The 20,885-nt window shown below is 38.7% G+C and overlaps 2 protein-coding genes across 5 annotated transcripts in view; one reads left to right on the top strand and one right to left on the bottom strand.

Annotated features, from left to right (window-relative positions):
• The window catches only part of LOC115444476 (5-oxoprolinase), a 34,955-nt gene that overhangs the window by 2,383 nt on the left and 11,687 nt on the right, over positions 1 to 20,885 (top strand). Inside the window, exons 3-20 of the mRNA XM_037440614.1 lie at positions 168 to 359; positions 747 to 1,035; positions 1,290 to 1,491; positions 1,817 to 1,914; positions 2,463 to 2,570; positions 3,136 to 3,288; positions 4,661 to 4,800; positions 4,941 to 5,008; positions 5,800 to 5,933; positions 7,235 to 7,386; positions 7,927 to 8,072; positions 8,446 to 8,587; positions 9,168 to 9,300; positions 9,815 to 9,959; positions 10,801 to 10,948; positions 11,589 to 11,701; positions 11,980 to 12,155; positions 12,459 to 12,556. Coding sequence (XP_037296511.1) covers positions 168 to 359; positions 747 to 1,035; positions 1,290 to 1,491; positions 1,817 to 1,914; positions 2,463 to 2,570; positions 3,136 to 3,288; positions 4,661 to 4,800; positions 4,941 to 5,008; positions 5,800 to 5,933; positions 7,235 to 7,386; positions 7,927 to 8,072; positions 8,446 to 8,587; positions 9,168 to 9,300; positions 9,815 to 9,959; positions 10,801 to 10,948; positions 11,589 to 11,701; positions 11,980 to 12,155; positions 12,459 to 12,556 — 2,637 coding nt within the window. The remainder of the gene's footprint in view (positions 1 to 167; positions 360 to 746; positions 1,036 to 1,289; positions 1,492 to 1,816; positions 1,915 to 2,462; positions 2,571 to 3,135; positions 3,289 to 4,660; positions 4,801 to 4,940; positions 5,009 to 5,799; positions 5,934 to 7,234; positions 7,387 to 7,926; positions 8,073 to 8,445; positions 8,588 to 9,167; positions 9,301 to 9,814; positions 9,960 to 10,800; positions 10,949 to 11,588; positions 11,702 to 11,979; positions 12,156 to 12,458; positions 12,557 to 20,885) is intronic.
• Positions 13,641 to 19,139, bottom strand: LOC115441244. Of its 4 annotated transcripts, none has more exons than XM_037440629.1 (3): positions 19,018 to 19,128; positions 17,185 to 17,325; positions 13,641 to 15,118 (listed from the first exon to the last, which is right to left on the bottom strand). In XM_037440629.1, exon 3 carries the CDS (start codon positions 14,946 to 14,948, stop codon positions 13,959 to 13,961), a length of 990 nt encoding a protein of 329 aa, XP_037296526.1. In that variant the 5' UTR covers positions 14,949 to 15,118; positions 17,185 to 17,325; positions 19,018 to 19,128; the 3' UTR covers positions 13,641 to 13,958. The 4 variants fall into 4 exon arrangements, 3 of the variants coding, with proteins under 3 accessions (XP_037296526.1, XP_037296529.1, XP_030021825.2); XR_005112650.1 differs by lacking the exon at positions 13,641 to 15,118 and adding an exon at positions 16,001 to 16,045 and having other exon boundaries at positions 19,018 to 19,139; XM_037440632.1 differs by lacking the exon at positions 17,185 to 17,325 and having other exon boundaries at positions 19,018 to 19,126.

Genomic DNA, 20,885 nt, shown 5'->3' with positions numbered 1-20,885 from the left:
TTCGCTATCACATCATGAGACGGAACTCACTTGGCGAAAAGTGGGTGCCCTGGTTACGCCTATGCATATCCCTTCGGGGATAAATGTGTGATGTGTGTGTTTAATAGTTCCCAGAGCCAATACGTTAATATTAGATTAGGCGTATTCAATTATATTAAATTCCACAGGAAACAGGTAATGCGTTAGACAAAGACGGCAAAGTGAATTCTTCGCTGATAGAGTCTATAAGAATGGGCACAACAGTGGCAACTAATGCGTTGTTGGAAAGGAAAGGAGCCAACATGGCGCTGGTTATTAACAAAGGATTTAAGGATTTACTACTTATAGGAAACCAGGCTAGGCCGCATATATTTCAATTGGTGAGTGTTCCAACTTTGACCTGCTTGCCAAACCGCCATTATGGGGTGCTCTTATGAATCTACCAGTTATGGTTTATGATTTTCAATTTGGCGTCAAGTTAAAAAATAATATTTCAGTCACTGTTTTGTATTGCATTAATAAAATGTAGTTTTTTATGGATGTATATAGAAATACTATGCAAAAAAATATACATAATAATATTACATATAATTGTCATAAATTACAGTTGATAATTCGAAATAGTAATAATTCTAGATGTAAATATTTTAAAGCGCAACTATTTCATAATTCATTCAACTGTTTAAATGTTTCACCTATTAGCCGAGTTATTTCATATCTCTTTAAACATCTGGGTAATTTTTTGTACATCACTAATTTAATTCCAGGATATCAAACGCCCAGGAATTCTATACTCCGAAGTCGTAGAAGTTGACTGCAGGGTCATTCCAGCATTAGAAGATAGATGTCAGATGAAAAAGGATGTTAACTGGAAGGCAGTGGTAGGCACTACCGGAGAGAAGATGTTGGTAATCAAAGATTTAGATGAGGATGCTGTGAGGAAAGATCTGATGGCATTAAAGGAGAAAGGGATAGAGAGTGTGGCGGTGGTGCTGGCTCATAGTTATACGTATCATGACCACGAGCTGAGGATAGGGAAAATCGCTGATGGTATAGGTGAGATAATTTAAATTTAAAATATCACACATGGACTCCCAATTCCACAGATTTTTATTTTAAATATCTAATCACACGAGAGTTTAGTAAAGTATTATAAGCAGTTTGGATGGGCTGCCCTGCTGGAAAAAAATAAAACAAAAAAATCACTACCTTTTTTGTACACATAGGTAGAAACCTTAATATTTCTTGATAAAGAACTAAACAATGTAAAAACCAAAACGCTTATCTACTGATATAAATATTACTACCAGGCTTCAAGCAAGTTTCCCTCTCACATTCCGTGACCTCCATGGTCCGCATGGTGCCACGAGGGTTCACAGCATCAGCAGATGCTTACCTTACTCCTCACATCAAAGAGTACGTGAGGAGCTTCGCTGATGGATTCTCAGATGGACTGAAGGGAGCCAATGTGCTGTTCATGCAATCTGATGGCGGACTGACGCCTATGAATTTGTGAGTTATGTATTGAAAGATGTTTCATCATTACTATCATAATCATCTTTATCATCGTCATTATTGTTACCATAATAATCATCACCTTCATTATTATTATCAGCCATTGATGTCTGGTCATAAATATCTATATTACCGTTATTATCATTATAATGTAAATCAGAATCATTAACGCACACACTTGTGCACTATATCTCCTGGGTACCTGGCTGATCTTCGTACTGATTGGCCGGCGCGGCCGAAGTTCGGCTCGAAGGGATTCACATATTTAAGAATTTACACATGAAAATAACTATGCTTATTGTAATCACAATTTTATTTTTAGATTTAATGGATCTAGAGCTATTCTGTCTGGTCCAGCGGGAGGCGTAGTTGGTTATGCTATGACGTCATATCAAAAGGAGACTGGCTTACCGGTTATTGGTAATTATTATATAATATAATACCAGCCCTGTATTATATACTGTCCCACTGTTGGGCACGGGCCTCCTCTACTGCTGAAAGGGATTAGGCCTTAGTCCACCACGCTGGCCTAGTGCGGATTGGTAGACTTCACACACCCTGGAAATTCCTATAGAGAACACCTTAGGTACGCAGGTTTCCTCACGATGTTTTCCTTTACCGTTACAGCATGCGATAATTCACAAACAATATACACATAATTTTTATTTGTAATTACAATTTGATATTTAGTTAACTATATTAAAGTATGTGTTTATTTATATAGCTCTATCAAGTAAGAAGTGGCAACACAAGAGTTAAAAAGGTAGTTTCATAATTTTCTAACTTGAGAAATTCAGTTCCTGATAATATTATAATAGGGAGTTCTTGACGATCCGGGCTAACCAGATTTGCAGTGTAGCGTATAGTGGTGGGCTGCATACCTATTTCGTACTTAGATAATTTACTAGGAGTGATGTTTATTAAATTTTTTAGAGGTGTTTTAGAAGTTATGGTACCAAATATTCTAGGTTTCGACATGGGTGGTACGTCTACTGACGTGTCAAGATACGCTGGTGCGCTAGAGCATGTACACGAGGCTACAACAGCCGGAGTCACCATACAGGCACCGCAGTTGGGTAAGGAATATAAGCCTTGTGTACAAAATTATTTATTGTATAGTAATAGATAATGTTTCTTATGGAACTGAATGACTAATGGTGTATTGTTTTTGATGAAAGTGCAATGTTTTTCTGGTATTATGAAGAGACACTTAGAAATTACTACATAGAGCAGCACTGCATTAATTACTACAGTAATACTCACTATTTATTCATGATTCGATGGTTTTCAGCTAAAAAAGGTTTGATTTTGATTGCTTGGAGTTTGATTGTAAAAGTCCATAAGGTAAGCCTTAAGAAATTCACTCCATTGGTTACTAAAGAAACACATATCACGCCTTTACCCTCGAAGGAGTAGGCCGAGATGCAACCAGAACATCTGCTTTTCACTGTGTGTGTTCCGTCCAATGAAGTGATAGGGAGCGAAGTGCGAACCTTTCGTAGTAGATAGAAAAATCCAAATGTCACTTTGTCCGACCTGAAATTCAAGCCTAGGATCTTAAAGGGGTGCCACAACGTGCTGGCAATACAAATATACCAAGAAGACACTCAAGAAATAATGACGTTAATTATTCTCTTCCAGATATAAACACAGTAGCAGCAGGCGGAGGTTCGATGCTGTTCTTTCGTTCGGGTCTGTTCGTGGCGGGGCCCGAGTCCGCCGGCGCCGAGCCCGGCCCTGCTTGCTACAGGAAGGGGGGTCCGCTTGCTGTTACTGATGCTAACCTGCTTCTAGGTAAGATATATGTAGTGTATTAGGGAACCGGCCTATGTTTGATTTTGTTCATTATTCTATATGTAATGGTTAATAATACGAAAAAGAAGCACGTCTGCGAAAACTGCATAAAAATTGGTTAAAGAATGGACTAGTAATTCATATTTCAAATATTGTAACGTGCAGGGCCCTTATTCTGTATGATAGTGTAAACGCGTAACGCGGCCGTGTCATGTTATCTTCGAGAAATGTGCGTGGAATGGTATTCTGTAAGCCAAATTTCTATAGTCCTAAACATGATGCGTTGTGTTATGTGCTTGTTACGCACGGTTAAAATAACGTGCGGGATAGAAAATATAGCCCCAGAAGTGGGCGCGTTGTGAGGATATCGCTTCATCTCTTTCTTTCGAACGCGTCGCAATAGGGGACCGGCCTGTGTTCGATTTTGTACATTATTCTATATGTAATGATTGATAATACGATAAAGAAACCCTCCTGCGAAAACTGCATTAAAATTGGTTAAAAAATGATCCAGTAATTCATATTTCAAATATTACTATGTGCCGAAGTGGGCGCGAAGTAGGGATATCGCTTCATCTCTATCTTTCGCATGCGTCGCAATGCCCGATGACGTCACACGTGGGTATTGCGCCTCTTTTCTGTTTCTTGTTACTTACCCCTTCTACCGAAATTAAAAGACTTATAACTTGTTAATTTTTTACCGGATTTAAATAATTCTTTCTGTGTTATAATTTATATAACGTAAATATTTGATAATAATAAAGAACAAAAATGAGTCCGGTCCCCTATTCCCGATGACGTCAAATGTGGGCACTTCGTCTCTTTTCTGTTTCTTGTTAATTACCCCTTCCTCCGACATTCCAAGACTTATAAGTTGTTGATTTTTATTGGATTTTAATAATTCCTTCTGTGTTATAATTTATATACAGTAGGTAAATATTTCATAATAGTAAAGAACAAAAATGTGTCCGGTACTCTATTGTCGTCAAATTTCGAATTTATTTCAAAATTTTAGTTCTATGCGTGTACTATATGAAACCTTTAATTCGAATTAGGAATTTATCTATACAATGATTTGGGCTTAAATTAGTTTTGATATTGTTCACTGTAGATGGCAGATGACTATTAATAAAATGCTGGTGGTAATGTTGATAACGAATATAACAATAATGATGATGTCATGATGACGGTAATGATAGTGCGCATGATGGTATTTAATTTTATTAATCATTGTGATGACGGAGTTTATATTATATTAAAGTTTGTTTACGATCAAGACAATGACTGGCGATTGTGGCGATTATAAGTATTTTTGTTATAATGCTAGCAATAATTATGTTTGAATAATTAGTCATCGGATTTTTTGTTACAGGTCGACTTCTCCCAGAATATTTCCCGAAAATCTTCGGTCCGAATGAAAACGAAGCGTTAGATAAGGACGCTACGGTCGCAGCGTTTAATAAAATGACCGATGATATAAACACTTTTTTAAAACAAGATGGCGGAAAAGAGGTAAAACTTTTTTAGTTTTTATAGACTGGATATTGGTCCTTTGAGGCAATTTAAATAATATGGTTTTTTTTTGTTATTATTAAGCAATATGGTTTTATAGAGTTGTGATGAAATAATTGTCTATGTTATTTGAATTTCAGATGTGTATGGAAGAAGTGGCAATGGGATTTATCAATGTTGCGAACGAAGCTATGTGTCGTCCTATTAGGTATGTTTTTTTTATTTATTGAGCGATTTTTTTTAAGATCCTTTGTGGTAGTATTGTTTCCTAGGTTTTAGTCCATGTTGCACTTATTGTATAAGTAAATAAAGTTACATAAGAAATGAGAGGCGTAAAGTTTTACGTAATGACATGGCAGAGTTTGTGTTTTTTGACTTTTTAAACTATCTTTATATTTTGTCAATGTTTGTTTAACAAGAGAGAAATGGAAAATTATATCAGAAGTTTATTCGTTATCATTCTTTTGGTTTATATAACAAGACACACATCACCTTTTTTCCTGAATGGGTAGGCAGGAGTTCAAAAATTCAATGCCAGTTAACTTCAGTATGACTTTGCTTATGCGAGATTGGTATCTGAGATCTCAGAGCGGTGTGCAACCGCATACGTACCCAACTACGCCATCGAAGCAGTCCAGTAGGATTGTGATCGAAACCAGGTCCGAAACATCTTGCACATGTCTTACTAACAAAGCAACTAAGAAAAGATTATAGATTCAAGGCCAGGTGTAAAACGCGTTGTGCCGCAGGAATGGAAAGTATATAAAAATCCGCGTCGCTTCGAAAGTGTTAAGATTGTGTGACGGTACAATCGATGTATACCATCTCAACATCGATGGCGACATCGATCCTGAATCATGCTTGCACAATTTGCGCGACGTGCAGCATATATACCACCTCCGAATTTCTTTCACCTTTCCGCCGCTAAAATAGTATTTATAATAATCCCTCTAAGTCTGAGTCCCGTCCTTCCTCGATAATAACAGCATGTGTTCCCAGGGCGTTGACAACAGCGCGTGGTCACGACGCGGCGCAGCACGCGCTGGCGTGCTTCGGCGGCGCGGGCGGGCAGCACGCATGCGCAGTGGCGCGGCACCTCGGCGTCCGCACCGTGCTCATACACAAGTACGCCGGTGAGGACTCCACTACATAGTATAAAACAAAGTCGCTTTCTCTGTCATTATGTCGCTTTGTATGCTTAAATCTTTAAAACTACGCAACGGATTTTGATGCGGTTTTTTTTAATAGATAGAGTGATTCAAGAGGAAGGTTTATATGTATAATAACGTCCATTAAATAGTGGAGAAATACTGTTATTTTGTTATGTTATACCCGATTATATATACAACGTTCACAGTTTTTCTGTAGTGTATTTAGTATCAGCATTGCACCCGTGCGAAGCCGGGGCGGGTCGCTAGTCTTTAATATTATGGCTTCGATTATCTTTTTGTTATGAGGTACGGCAAAGTAACCTCACTGTACCTGGTGGTAAGTAGAGTGGGGTCTACAGGGCCGTAGCGAGGGGAGTGCATTGTGGGACAATGCCCTACCTTAAGGTTATAGCTTAAGATCCATTTTTCGATATTTTTGGATTTTTTTTTTGGATATTTCTGCCTTTAAAATTTAATATGACGAAATTTTAAAGGCCGAAATATCCATGCATATTAATTATTTTTACGTTTTTCTTTCAACTGCGAGAACTAATCACTAACTAGACGTGAATTTAAATTCTTTACTTGTTAATACTTGTTTAGTTACCCAGATTAAAGGTGAAACAAAATGTATGAAAATTGACCTTAAGCTATAACCTTAACATACTAATTTCCTACCTTAATAATCAAAAAAATTATACATAATTACTCAATCAAAATATATGGACTAGCGGGTTTTTTATTTTACGATTTGGAAGTCCCATAGTAAGAGAACTCTCTTTCGATATTTAAAGGAATTTTGTTACAAGTTGTTGCAAGTATTAACCTGAAGTTACAACTCAAGAAAGCCAAAAATCGATAAACCAAATCATATCTAGTAACATTTTTACTTCTGCCCTAGCTGTAACCACTGCTGTCCAATCTTAAATTCAAGTCTAGCTACGGCCCTGGGGGCTAATAGAATGTCGAGTGAAGAAAGTAGAAGACAAAAATAGTCGAGACAACTATGTCTGTTAAGCTGGTGGTAGGATGTATTTTATATCCATTTCGGATTCCATTCGGATAGCAACCACTGTACACAAGTTAAAACCCGCCATAGTAGCCCATATAAGTGTCTCGCGTTCCGGGATCAGCCTGTGTCTATCCGGTTCCAACAGGCCGGCATAATTTTATCAACTATCGACGGGTAATCATTTCTCGTCAGTCGACATTCCATTGCCCCTACTCACCATCAGGTGCAATGGCCGCACCAGTATAAAAAATACCGTTAAAAAATTTCTTAGGTATATTATCAGCGTACGGCATGGCCCTAGCCCACATAGTGCACGAAGCGCAGCAGCCGTGCGCATGCGTGTACAGCCCAGACAATTACGCGGAGTTGGACCGACAGTTGGACGTGTTGGGAGCTGTGTGTAGAGACAAACTGCGGGCGCAGGTGAGTGTCGACTGAAAGAAGGGTTAGTCTTTTATAACTGCTTTGTTTTATACTTCCACTGCTGGATACGAGACCGAGATGATCCAAGTCACAGCTGGGAATAAGCTTCCTTTACTGCTGCAAGGGATTAGACCTTAGTCCATCACGCTGAACCAAACCGGTTGGAAGACTTTTGTATTTAGACTTTATCATATATCTTTCGAAAAATTCTGTCACCTTGATTCGATTGATCTGTCACTAAATCTGTAATTTTTACATGAGTAACTGAACTATTTAGGTCAGTATTTCTCAAATCTAATTTTTTTCGTAAAAGTTTGCGTTTTTGTTAAAGTTCGTTTTGAAAAGTATTTTTTTTTACTTAAAATATGATGAATTATTGCTTGGGTGTATTGTTTTAGTGCCTCGTCGGGGCAGGGAGAATTATGCCAAACCACTGAGTTCCAAATATGATTTATAATACACTAAAAACCAGTTTTACAGCATTAAGTAAGAAAAACAGTGTAGGCTCAAGCGTACGAAGATTATATTTTTGTTTTGTAGGGTATTCCAGACGCTCAAATAGTACTGGAGCCGTACCTCCACCTGCGGTACGCGGGCACCGACTGCGCCCTCATGGTGTCGCCTGCAGCTGGAGAGTCGCCCACCGCCTGCAAGCATGGCGACTTTTACACTGCTTTTATTGATAGGTAAAATTGATTTTTATTTTATATGCCTATAGGATCCTTTTAATTAACATATGAGTGTTGGTAAAAAAAAATATGCATTAATAATAATATTAGTAATTAATGTTTCTAATAAATTTTATTTATTTCTAGACGGTTCTTTATTAGTGATGTAAAAAATGCATTAATTATTAGTATTTTCATAGGTCTAAAATGACCCGTTAAAATCTGCAACGGGTCTCGTATGACCCGGACCAAATTCCTCAATATTTTAAGTAAATATAATATACAATAAAGGATTTCTAAATTGTTTGTAGTTTTTTTTATAGTAGGCTCGATTTTGTCGATTTTTTTCGACAACCCTGTATTTATACTGTTTTAAATACCTATTTCTTAGATACAAAAACGAGTTTGGCTTCACTCTGTCCAAACGCGATGTTATCGTGGACGACGTGCGCGTGAGAGGTATTGGCATGAGCGAGGTACCGGCAGAAGTGGCGCCGCCGAGCGGGAAAGGGACGCAACCGGCGTCTGAGAAGGTAAACAATCATTTTTGTTTGAAGATTACCTTAGAACTAGTTTTAATGATTTTGTCGTGGTTTTATTTTTGACTTCTCGAAAGTTTACAGCCTTTAAATGTATGGATATTAACAGTCTTATAAAAATTTCGCAAAGCTATGCTTAGTTAAAACACAAATTTACTCGATCAGCTGTAAGTCAAACCCGCCATCTTGCTTCTTAATAATGTTTAAACTAGTAACCGGTGATGTTTTTGACAGCTATTTGAGCAATTCTTAACCACCTCTCAACGTTAAAACAAGTTTATAAGTAAGACTGTAAATGTATGTACACACGGACTCATGCCTTTTATCCCCGGAGTGGTAGGCAGAAGCGAAACTGGCACACCCACTTCACACTGTGCGTATTCCGTGACATTATAGGGATAGCCTATCGCCATATAGGGCATAAATTCCAGACGCCGGACTGATAGTCAAAAAATCCAATATCACTTTACCCAACTCGGGTATCGAACCAGAGACCTCAGCATACGGTCTTACCGAAATACAACGCCACCACAGCCTGAAGGCAGTCATGTCTTACTAATCTAACTCTTTATAGTCAGTGAAAGTGTACTTCGAGGGAGGGTATCAGGACACAAGTATATATTTGTTGGAGAAGCTCCTGCCTGAGCAGGTCATACCAGGTCCTGCTATCATCATGGATAGCTTATCGACTATCCTGGTTGAGCCTGGTAAGTTTAAACACCATTAAGTAATTTATATGAATTGTTATATAAAAAAGCTGTAAAGGTATATTTATTAAGTTTCGAAAGGAAATTTGGATTTTTTTTAGATCATAATACGGAATTTGAATGTGTTTTATTTCAATATCAATAATTTATTAGGGTAATAAATTAAATAATATTTTATTATTTTTCTATCGTTGAATAATAGGCAATTAGTTTTGAAGTTACGTAGCATGGCTTTTGTGATCGATCAATTGATTTATGTTTGTGTGTTTTTAAACGACTTGCTTAAATTGTCAGCCAAATAATAAAAGAAAACAGTAACGAAATTTTGCATCGTTGAATAATAGACAATTCATTTTGAAGTTACGTAGCATCTTATTTAAGACCAACAAATAAATTTTTCCTTGGTAGTTACCAAGGATTTTTTTTTATAAAAGTTTATTTATGATAACACTTAATTAAGGTATCCAGAAAATTGTTAGCTAAAAAAAACAGTAAAGAAGTAAGTCATTTACAGACTGTCGTGCTGAAATAACAAAGTTCGGCGACATCAAGATCACGATCGGTTCAGGACAAGCGAAGAAAGTGACAACAGAGCTTGACTCGATACAGCTCAGCATTTTCTCGCATCGCTTCATGTCGATTGCTGAGCAGATGGGCAGGTTAATAAAATATCATTTTACTTTTTAATAAGGGGTTGTCCATTAATCACGTGATGTTTTATTAGTGACTTTTTAATCTTCCTCCCCCTCGGTGGTATGTGGTGAGGTGTTAGACTACCCCTACCCAAAATCATGTGTTTTTTTTTGGTACAAAGTATATTGAATTTTTTAGAATATCAACGAAAAATATATACAAGTGATATCTCATTACCCCACATTTCGTGATTTTATTTCCGTACCCTCATTTCGAGTCCCACGTGATTAATGGACGACCCCTATTAAATCAAATCTTGGGTGTTTTTGGACAATTAAACCATTGTCTAGTGGTGGGTTATTTGTATTCGCCCGGATGGCGACCATAGTTAGGATTGCCAGCTATGTATTTCTTCACGTATTTTTCGTACTGTATATTTATTCAACAGTATATAATCCGTAGACCTGAAATATATAATATAGAATAAAATATACATATATAATATATACTTAGTACGGTTGGCAACTCTAACCATAGTGTACGACGTATAAAACCTGCCATCAGTATCATCAGTGGTCGACGTAAGTCGCGTTCCGGGATCAGTCTGTTGGCATATATCTGGCTGCGAAGAGGCCAGCATTGTTGATTAGCGAAAGATCTTTTATCAGTCGATACTTCATCTAGACGCCCTTTTATTGACCATCGAGTACAGTTTAGTCACTGCCGTAATCGTGTAAAAAAAGAAAAAAATAATAAAAAAAGTTACGAAAAAAGCATATCTGAGTCTGAGTGATATAACTACACACGTATTATGCTAAAAAATGTATATATATTTTATTTTACATTTTTTTAAATTTTCATATACAGGGTGGTCCAAAGAACATCAATATCGGTCAACATAAAAGAGCGGTTGGACTTCTCCTGTGCGCTTTTTGGAGCCGATGGCGCGTTGGTATCCAACGCTCCGCACATTCCAGTACATCTCGGTGCTATGCAGGACACTGTGCAGTACCAGGTACATATCCTGTGCATCTTTAATACTTTTGGAACAGTATATCTGAAGAATTAAACCAAAACACGAGCTATACCTCAAAATAGGCAGCCATAATTAATTATTATGTTATAGAAAATTGAAGTCATAATAACTGCTTCGTTTTCACATTATCAGCTGGATAAATTGTCAGAGAATAAATAATACTCAACAATATCACGGGGGTTGGAGTTGGGTTGCCTAATTACACCTAATAAAAAATCACCATCTATATAAATGTTTTGGTAATGTTTAAAGCAATATCTCCATTTTATTTCTAGATGCGGCGATAGCCTAGTTGGGTGTGGAACGGACTGCCGAGACGAATGTCCGCAGGTTCAAATCCCAAGGGCACACACCTCTGACTTTTCTAAAAAAAAAAATCATGTGTGTATTCTTTGTGAATTTATCGTTCGCTTTAACGGTGAAGGAAAACACCGTGAGGAAACCTGCACATCTGAGAAGTTCTCTATAGGAATTTCGAAGGTGTGTGAAGTCCACCAATCCGCACTAGGCCAGCGTGGTGGACTAAGGCCTAATCCCTCTCAGTGGTAGAGGAGGCCCGTGCTCAGCAGTGGGCAAGTATATAATACAGGGCTGATATTATTATTATTATTATTTCTAGATGAAAGTCCGCGGTGATTCTTTGAAACCAGGTGATGTGTTGCTTGCTAATCATCCGAAGGCTGGCGGCTCTCATCTGCCAGACTTGACCGTCATCACGCCTGTTTTCCATAAGTAAGTTTATTTTGATCCAAATTTTGTATTATTAGGGTCTTATACCAGTTTTTAATTATTTATTTTCTTTCGAGAAGTTAATAATCTAATTTATACTTGTGTTTTTCAACAGAGTGTCGGTGTCAATCATTTCGCTGTTGATTATAAGAAATGTTGAGTTTAAGACGTATTTTTTTTAAAGCAAGTTCAATATTATCTTATATCCCTCTATATTAGGACACTCTGTATACACCCGGGTTTTATCATTAAATCCCGTCACTTCGAAACACCCTATACAGAAGTCAGTCCCGTCCGATCTTCTTCGTGGCGTGCCGCGGCCACCACGCTGACATCGGGGGGCTGACCCCAGGGTCGATGCCGCCGCACTCCACGCGGCTGGCGCACGAGGGCGCAGCCTTCAAGTCAATGTTGCTTGTCAATGGGGGAGTATTTAATGAAAAGGAGCTTGTTGAAGGTAGGTCGATAAAGGCGTTTATAACAAAGCAGGGAATTCGCTGATACAAGGATTTTTTTTTTATTATTACTTTGAATGACGAGACGAGCTTGCCGTTCGGCTGATGGTAATACGACCGCCCATAGACAGTAGAAACACCAACACCTTGAATTGCAAAGTAATGTTTGGTAATCACCGAGCTCGCCATCCTGAGACATGAGATGTTAAGTCTTATTATGATCATTGGTGTGTGGTCAAACATACACATGTTTAATGAATAAATTGTACGCTAAAGTTTTTAGTTGACTTGGTTTTTTTCTGTAGAGCTGATGAGGCCTGGCCAGGAGCCAGGATGTACTGGCACCAGAAATTTGGCTGACAACCTCTCCGATTTGAAAGCACAAGTTGCTGCGAATCAAAGGGTAAGTGACAAGAGTATCTTTTATCTATACTATTATATAAAGCTGAAGAGTTTGTTTGTTTGTTTGTTTGTTTGAACGCGCTAATCTCAGGAACTACCGGTCCAAACTGAAAAATTCTTTTTGCGTTGGATAGCCCTATGTTCGTGGAGTGCTATAGGCTATATATCATCACGCTATACCCAATAGGAGCGGAGCAGTAATGGCTAATCTCAGGAACTACTGGTCCAAACTGAAAAATTCTTTTTGCGTTGGATAGCCCTTTGTTCGTGGAGTGCTATAGGCTATAAATCATCACGCTATACCCAATAGGAGCAGAGCAGTAATGGCTAATCTCAGGAACTACCGTTTCGACCTAAAAAAATCATTTTGTATTGGATAGCCCTTTGTTCGTGAAGTGCTATAGGCTATATATCGTCACGCTATGACCAATAGGAGCGGAGCAGTAATGAAACATGATGCAAAAACGGGGACAATTTATTAGTTTTGAGAGCTTCTGTTGCGTGCGCTGCGTAAACGGTTAAAGTTATGCAACAATAATGTATGACGGGATTGTTCCTCTTAAAAGTTCTACAAAAATATATCATAAAACAAAAGTCCCCCGCTGCATCGGTCTGCCCGAACGTGTTAAACTCAAAAACTACCCAACGTATTAGGATAAAATTTGGTATGGAGACAGTTTGAGACCCTGGGAAGAACATAGGCTCCCGGGAAAATATATAGCGTGACTTTTATAACGGAAAACTTTAGCCCGAAAAACTTTATAACGCGGGCGGAGCCGCGGGCAAAAGCTATTTAAAAATATAATAGTAAATAATATATAGGGTGAAGTATTTTCAAGGGATTTTTTGCAAAGTATAGCAATTATTGGATGTGAAAAAAGTTGTTTTATAAAGCTATACAGAATTTTAGAGTTATTTTATGAAAAAAGTAATAATAATAAATGCAGCTGCTTCGAGAAATATTTTTTTACGTTTTTTAATAACTGTTAAGGTTAAAATCTAAAAAAATCTGTAAGTCACGAATAGTATAAATAATTTATTTCCTTTTTCCTGAAACTTGATACGTGTTGGGGAATGATAGTTCGTCTTGAAAATAAAGTTTATTTGAATTTGAATTTATAAAAATTGTGCATTGTGTTCGTGACCGTTGTTGGCTGCCAAAGAGACGCTGCGACGGGGGTTCCCGGCCGATCCTCACACCCGACGCGCCGACGCTCCGTTTTATTGGCCATCACCGGTCCGCCAATCTTGTGTGCGCGTCGGTTCAACTGATGCCCGCGAAGCGACGGTGATTCGTTGTTTTAAACTGCCGCGTCGACTGCAAGGTCGTCGGTGCGGCCCGTTGATCGCCGTGTCACGGCGCAGCCCGCCGTGTGGCAGAATAGCGGGCCGCATAGAGCTTATTAAATTACGGCGCCAACATGCCCCCGCCTTGGAAGGACCCTCTTCCAATGTTGAGTCCTGCAGGGGCATATTGTAGAGAACGAGCGCCGTACAATTCCTGACGCGGTCTTTATGACGGCTGTCCTGCTCACGCCGTCTTTGCCTGGAACAGTATACAAAATCCGCCCGAAACTCCATTTGAGGGGCGGAATGTTATCTTGTTTTAAAACGACAAGTGTGTTAGGTTTCAAGTCGGGTTTCTTCGTTTTCCATTTAGTTCGAATTAGCATTTCCGAAATGTATTCACGCACCCATCGTGCCCAGAAATGTTGCCGAGTTTTTTCGATTCGTTGATAACGGTTGAGATTCAATGTCGGAGTATCTATGTAATCTGCCACAGCTGGTGCGGTGACTGGTCGTCCAATCAAAAAATGGCCAGGACTCAACGGCTCAAAGTCGGATGGGTCTGAGGACATTGGACTTAAAGGACGAGAATTAAGGATTGCTTCAATTTGTGATAATAATGTGGTTAACTCTTCGAAAGTTAAATGCGAATTGCCTAATGATCGCAGCAGGTGATGTTTGCATGACTTCACACCAGCCTCCCAGAGGCCACCAAAATGGGGTGAATATGGAGGAATAAATTTAAAATTAATATTTTGAGTAGTTGCGTATTCAACGATATCAGCTGAGCAGGTTGATATGAATTTAGTGAATTCTGTCATTAAACCTACAAAATTTCTACCATTGTCTGAGTATATATCAGAGGGCTTACCCCGACGTGAAATGAATCGTTTTAAAGCTAATAAATAAGCGTCTGTGGAAAGGTCACTGACCAGCTCTAGATGAACAGCCCGAGTTACAAAACAAACAAACAGACATATGTAACCCTTGATGAGCTTAGCACCCCTACCTTTCCGATTCAATATAAGAACTGGCCCAGCATAATCAACACCGCAGCGCAAAAATGGAAAACTGGGTGTGATTCTATCCTTTGGCAGATTGCCCATTATAGGAGTCAGTGTTTTACCTCTAAATCTACGACAGGTGACACATTCATGTACAATTTTCCTTGCCAGGTTTCTGCCTGCAACCGGCCAGTATGAATCACGCACGTTGTACAGAAGTGCCTGCGGCCCTGCATGCTTCAACCGTTGATGCTCAAAGCGAAACAAAAGCACTGTAAACCAATGTTTGGAAAAAATTAAAATAGGATGTTTTTTATCATACATAAACTCAAGCGAGTTGGCTAAACGACCACCTACTCGCAGTATCTTGTTTTCATCAACGAACAAGTTTAAATTTGACAAATTGCCTTTTACCCTGTTTACATTATTTGTGTTGGTATTCAATTTCGAAGTAAGTTCAGTACCAAATGATTCTAATTGCGATAATCGAGCTAGCATTAATTCAGAGTTTCTTAGTTCGGCGACAGAGATGGCGCCACTGAGACGGTTGTTCTTGTGGCGTGTATTGAATATAAAACGAAGTACATAGGCAGCAGCACGTCGCATACGATTGTATTGTGAAAATCTAGAGAAAGGAAACAGAGACTGTGGTAATTTCACATTGGCATTTAATGAAATTGTTGCTTTTGATTTAAGCTCTGGTAAATTTTCACTCTGACATAATTGAGAATTATTATATTCATAATTATTATCCATGTTAGGCTCACTTAAAAATGATGGACCATGCAACCAATGGTTAGAAGTTAAACACTCAATTCGCGTTCCGCGAGAAACTATGTCGGCAGGATTGTCCGTGGTACGAACATGACGCCATGGATGTTCCTTTGTAATTTCATGAATTTCAGCAACTCTATTTTGAACAAATGTCTTTAATAAATTAGGGGTCATACGCAACCATCCTAATACTATTGTGGAGTCACACCAAAATACTACATTTCGAAATTCGGTGTGTAATGATTCGCGTACCTTGTCATAAAGTCTAGCCCCGAGTAAGGCCCCACACAATTCTAGTCTAGGTATACTCACTGGTTTTAAAGGAGCAACCTTGCTTTTAGAACATTGTAAATTGCATGATACAGTTGAATCGGTGTTAACGGTGCGTACATAGACACATGCGCCGTATGCCGCTTCTGAAGCGTCTGTAAATATATGCAATTCAATATAACTGGGATTAGAACTTACTACATGTCGTGGTATCTTTATGGTGTTTAGCATAGGCAAAGAACTAGCAAACCTATGCCATACTTGAGTAACATCATTGGGTAACTCGTCATCCCAATCTAACTTTAGTAACCATAATTTCTGAAGCATTATCTTGGCAGTAATAATCAACGGGCTAAGTAGGCCTAGTGGATCAAAAATTTGTGATATTATGGATATAATGTAGCGCTTTGTAATCTTTTGCTCAGTGTTAATATAATGTGAATTAAAATATAACTCATCACTTGAGTTATGCCAACCTATACCTAAGGTTTTTGCATTGACATTTTCGCCTAATGTTAATGATTTCAAATGACTTGATAAGTCTAAATCTACTTCTGTTGTATTGCAATCAAAATTGTACATCCACTTGCGTAGTGGAAAACAACCAGACTGTAGTAGCTTAGAAATTGCCAAACAATTATTTAACAAAGTTTCTTTGTTATCATGTCCCGTGATCATGTCGTCTACATAAAAATCCTGATTTATGACGCGCTTAATTTCAGGATCTTTACTTTCGCATGCGAGCTGCTTTAGACATCTACAGCTAAGAAACGGCGCGGACGCGGTTCCGTAAGTGACTGTATTTAAGCGATAAATGCTTAACGGCTCTGATGAATGATTTCGCCATAAAATAAGTTGCAGGTCGCGTTGATCGTTATCAACTAAACACTGCCGGTACATTTTCTCGACATCTGCGCAAGCAACGTACTTGTGTTGTCGAAAACGTATTAAAATGGATACTAAATCTCCCTGAATGGGTGGTCCTACCATTTGCAAGTCATTCAATGAGATGCCGGTGCTGGAAGGACAACGGGCATCAAATACTACACGCAGCTTAGTGGTGGTACTGTGTTCGCGTAATACGCCGTGATGCGGCATGAAATAATGATCATTTCCGTATTTCTCTACACGAGTCATGTGCCCTAGACTAATGTATTCGTTTATGAATTCTGTGTACAATTTTTTGTAATTAGGATCGCGCTCTAAACGTTTTTCTAATGATAAAAAACGTTTCTTAGCTGTGCAAAATGTTTCGCCTAACTTGTCAGCTGATAATTATTAAAGGAATACGTACAGAGAACCTTCCATCATCACCACGCGTTGTAGTTTTGACGTAAAGCTCCTCGCACGCACGTTCCTCTGGAGTAAACTTATCAGCACCTGACCTGGGAAGCTCCTCCAGCTCCCAAAATTGTCTTAAATGTGTTTCAATAGACTGTGAAACGTTACAATTTATGTGATTATTTTGTAAATAATTTTTTATTGGGCCTGATATAATCCAGCCTAGATGTGTGTCTTGTAAGATGGGACCGCTGGACAATCTTATCCTATCAGTTTTTAATAGGTCCCAGAATAAGTCTGCGCCTAACAATAAGTCTATCTTGTGACATTTATAGAATTCTGGATTGGCCAACTGAATATTGTTGGGTATGTCAATAGACCGTGCACATGTATTTGCTGGTAGTGTAGATGTAATGTTGGGCAAAACAAAACATTGTGTTTGTGTGGAGAATTGATGATTGTGTGATTTGAATTTTATTTGACAGGACTGTGTTGAGTCTTTAAATGATTGGAAACAGATTGTGTAGACTCATCGCTATTGTGTACTAGTGTGTTGTGTTTCTTGTTGCATAGCCTACATGACCCAAGTTTGCAGTTGTTGACAGTGTGCCCGGAGCGCAGACAGTTAATACATAAATTGTTTTTCTTAATTAATGACAACTTTGATTCTAAATTTAAATTATGAAATTTTTGGCAAGAATAAATAGGATGATTAGAGTTGCATGCTAAACAAAGTTTCTTGTGTTGATTATAACTGCAATACTGCTGCGGCTTGGTGTTTGTAACATGAGCATGAATTTTATTGTTATTGTGCATAATAACTTTATAATTGCTCTGCTTACCATGAGAAAGCTGTAATGATTCTAACATGTCTGCTCTGTTTTTTAAGAAATTAATTAAATCTTGAATATTTAATTTTGAGTCACTTTTACTAGACAATAAATCACCTTTTTTCTGCTCCCACTCACGTTCAGTGGTTATGTCAAGCTTAGAAACAATTAAATATATTAATAGAGTATCCCAGTGTTCTGTGGGCTCACCTAATATGCTTAAGGCACGTAAATTTTTGAGAACATTGTCAATGAGTGCTTTAATTAAGACGGGTGACTCTTCATTCAATACATTCATAGTAAATAGTGATTTTACATGACTCTGTGTAAGTAACCTGCTATTGTTAAATCGGTTCAATAGTAACTCCCAGGCAACATTGTAGTTGTCACTAGAAAACTGTACTGAATTGATAACTAATGCTGCACTGCCCTTTAATGATGATCTAAGATAATGGAACTTTTGAATGTCGCTAATATCTTTGGAACTGTGAACTAGAGACACGAATGTATCGCGGTACTCGAGCCAGTCCTCACATGAACCATCAAAGGTAGGCGTGCGAATTGTGGGCATTTTGATGTGTGAGTTTGTGTGCTTGGTATTGTTACCCTCGTCATGATTAATAATGGGTTCACTTTTAAAATTGTACGCACATTCGGCTATAGCTACGGTATTGTAATAAATGTCTTCAAATGACTCCCTAAGTGTTAGCTATTCATCTATGTCTGATTCAGGTGCACATTCCTCTATCCTAGACTGAACAGAGTTGAATTCACAAAATAAGTTCGCGGCACCTTGAATACGCAACTTTCGGTCCTCGCGCTTTTGATCCGTTAATGCGACACTTGAGTCTAATGAGTTTACGAATTTAGTGAATTTAGTTAACCTGCCCTTTAGAACACCACGCTTTCTAATGAGTTCCCGGGGTATGGCGTCATAAGTATCAGTAGATTTTTGGGGTGATTCACCGGACAATCCCATTGTGGCGGCCTAAGTAAGGATAATGCAAAGTTCTTACAGTGAGCGAGTTGATAATTCCTGGTTGCGTCTCACGATGCGCACTCGTAGCTCAGCAAACACACCGCGTCTCGAGCTGCCTCGCGATGTGCACGCGTAGTTCAGCAAACACACCGCGTTTCGAGCTGCTGCTGCGATCACTCGGCAACCCGAACCCGGAAATACCGCTGGAATCAATTTATTGTTGCGATTAGTATGAAGCAAAACTGATCGGGTATAGGTGATGGGATGGGTGGCCGGCCGTATGTATGGCTGTGAAGGTGATCGGGCTGCTCGATGACGGCTTTTTGATACTTGGCAGTCTTGACTCTTGAATTGTTCGGCTCGACGACGGTTCTTGCGATTAATAATGTTCGGCTCGAAGGTCCAGCATGTTGGGGAATGATAGTTCGTCTTGAAAATAAAGTTTATTTGAATTTGAATTTATAAAAATTGTGCATTATGTGCCTTCATAAAACACACAGCGTTGATGTGAAGAAGCTGTCTATGGTTATGCTTTGTCTATAGTTATATACCTGTATAATCTGTGGATTCTGTTTACTTACACCTTCTTCTCACCAGAGGCGCCACTGTCGTGACGCTTGTGGCGAGTTGACAGTTATTTGAATCATAGCGTTTGTGGTTTTGCTGTGTTTTGCCGCGAAGTTTCAGTGATAAAGTAATTGCAAACAACTTTATGTGCAAAATTAGTGCATCAAGTCCAAATTATTCATCATTTACTTCGGTAAGTCTTTAGCATATTTTAAGATGAGTGATAATCGTGTTTATGACCAAGATAAGCCTGATTTTGTTGCTCCGGAGGGGAGAACAAAACAGGGCTACGGGCTCGCGTGAAGATTTACACAGTTCATCTTCTTCCTCATCTTCGGAAGATGAGGAGGGTTTCGCTAGCCCACCGCCGAATAAGCGATCAAAACACGATCACCGACATAGCTCATCTACCGTCAATGATCCACGAATAGACGCATTAATGACTCAGGTAGCTTGTATATCAGATTATCTTACGAATTTACCGTACCATTTACATACTGCAAACCAACCTTCGGATAATTTAATAGGAACTCCATCAACATCACAAACACCTTTTTAAATAATCCTACTCAGACGGACGTTAGTTTGGGTGAAATTCACGTTGATTTTGATAGTAAGATGGTTATTCCTGTAGCCGATAAAGATCGTCTCAGGAATCTAGAACAGTTGCAAATGTTTGATTCACCGGCTTGGAAATCGATCCGTTATAAAAAAGGCATTACAAACGTGTGTTGCTAGCCCAGGGTTTACAGCATTAAAAGTTAATGAGGAACTCTGTCATTTCAACAATCAGAAAGATTATTTGCAGTCCACAGAACAGGTGTTAGCAGGCTTGTCAAATTCTGTCTTGGAGCAACGGCAGCTATTACAAACAGGTCTTCAGAGTCTGGTAAATTGGGCTGCCGCTAACCCTGAAAATATAAATTCTAATACCTTGGTAGAAAAACTAACGGGTCTTTTGGACCTAACTCAGAGAGTAATAAGAAGTGGGAGACTATAATGCAGGTTATTTGTGGCAAGCGGGGAGAATGTATACAGACTAGGCGTGATAGAATTTTAAAAGAGATAGCCAATCCCAATTTAAAAGCCACATTACAGAGAATCCCGCCAAGCTCTGAGTATTTATTTGGACGTGAGAAATTGTTGCCAGTCATACAGTCTTTGGGTGGTACACAGGTTTGGTTAAATACTCCAAGCTACATAAAAGAGGACAAACCATCAACATCTTCTTATTCTAACCGTGTTACACATAATAAGGATGTTAGGAAGAACAAATATCATGATAATAAGTTCCACCGCACTCCAAAGAATAAGCCAGATTTTAAGAAGAATCAGCCC

Source organism: Manduca sexta, chromosome 4 (assembly GCF_014839805.1).
Source record: "Manduca sexta isolate Smith_Timp_Sample1 chromosome 4, JHU_Msex_v1.0, whole genome shotgun sequence".
Taxonomy (NCBI): Eukaryota; Metazoa; Arthropoda; class Insecta; order Lepidoptera; family Sphingidae; genus Manduca; species Manduca sexta.
This window is presented reverse-complemented; position numbering and strand designations above follow the sequence as displayed.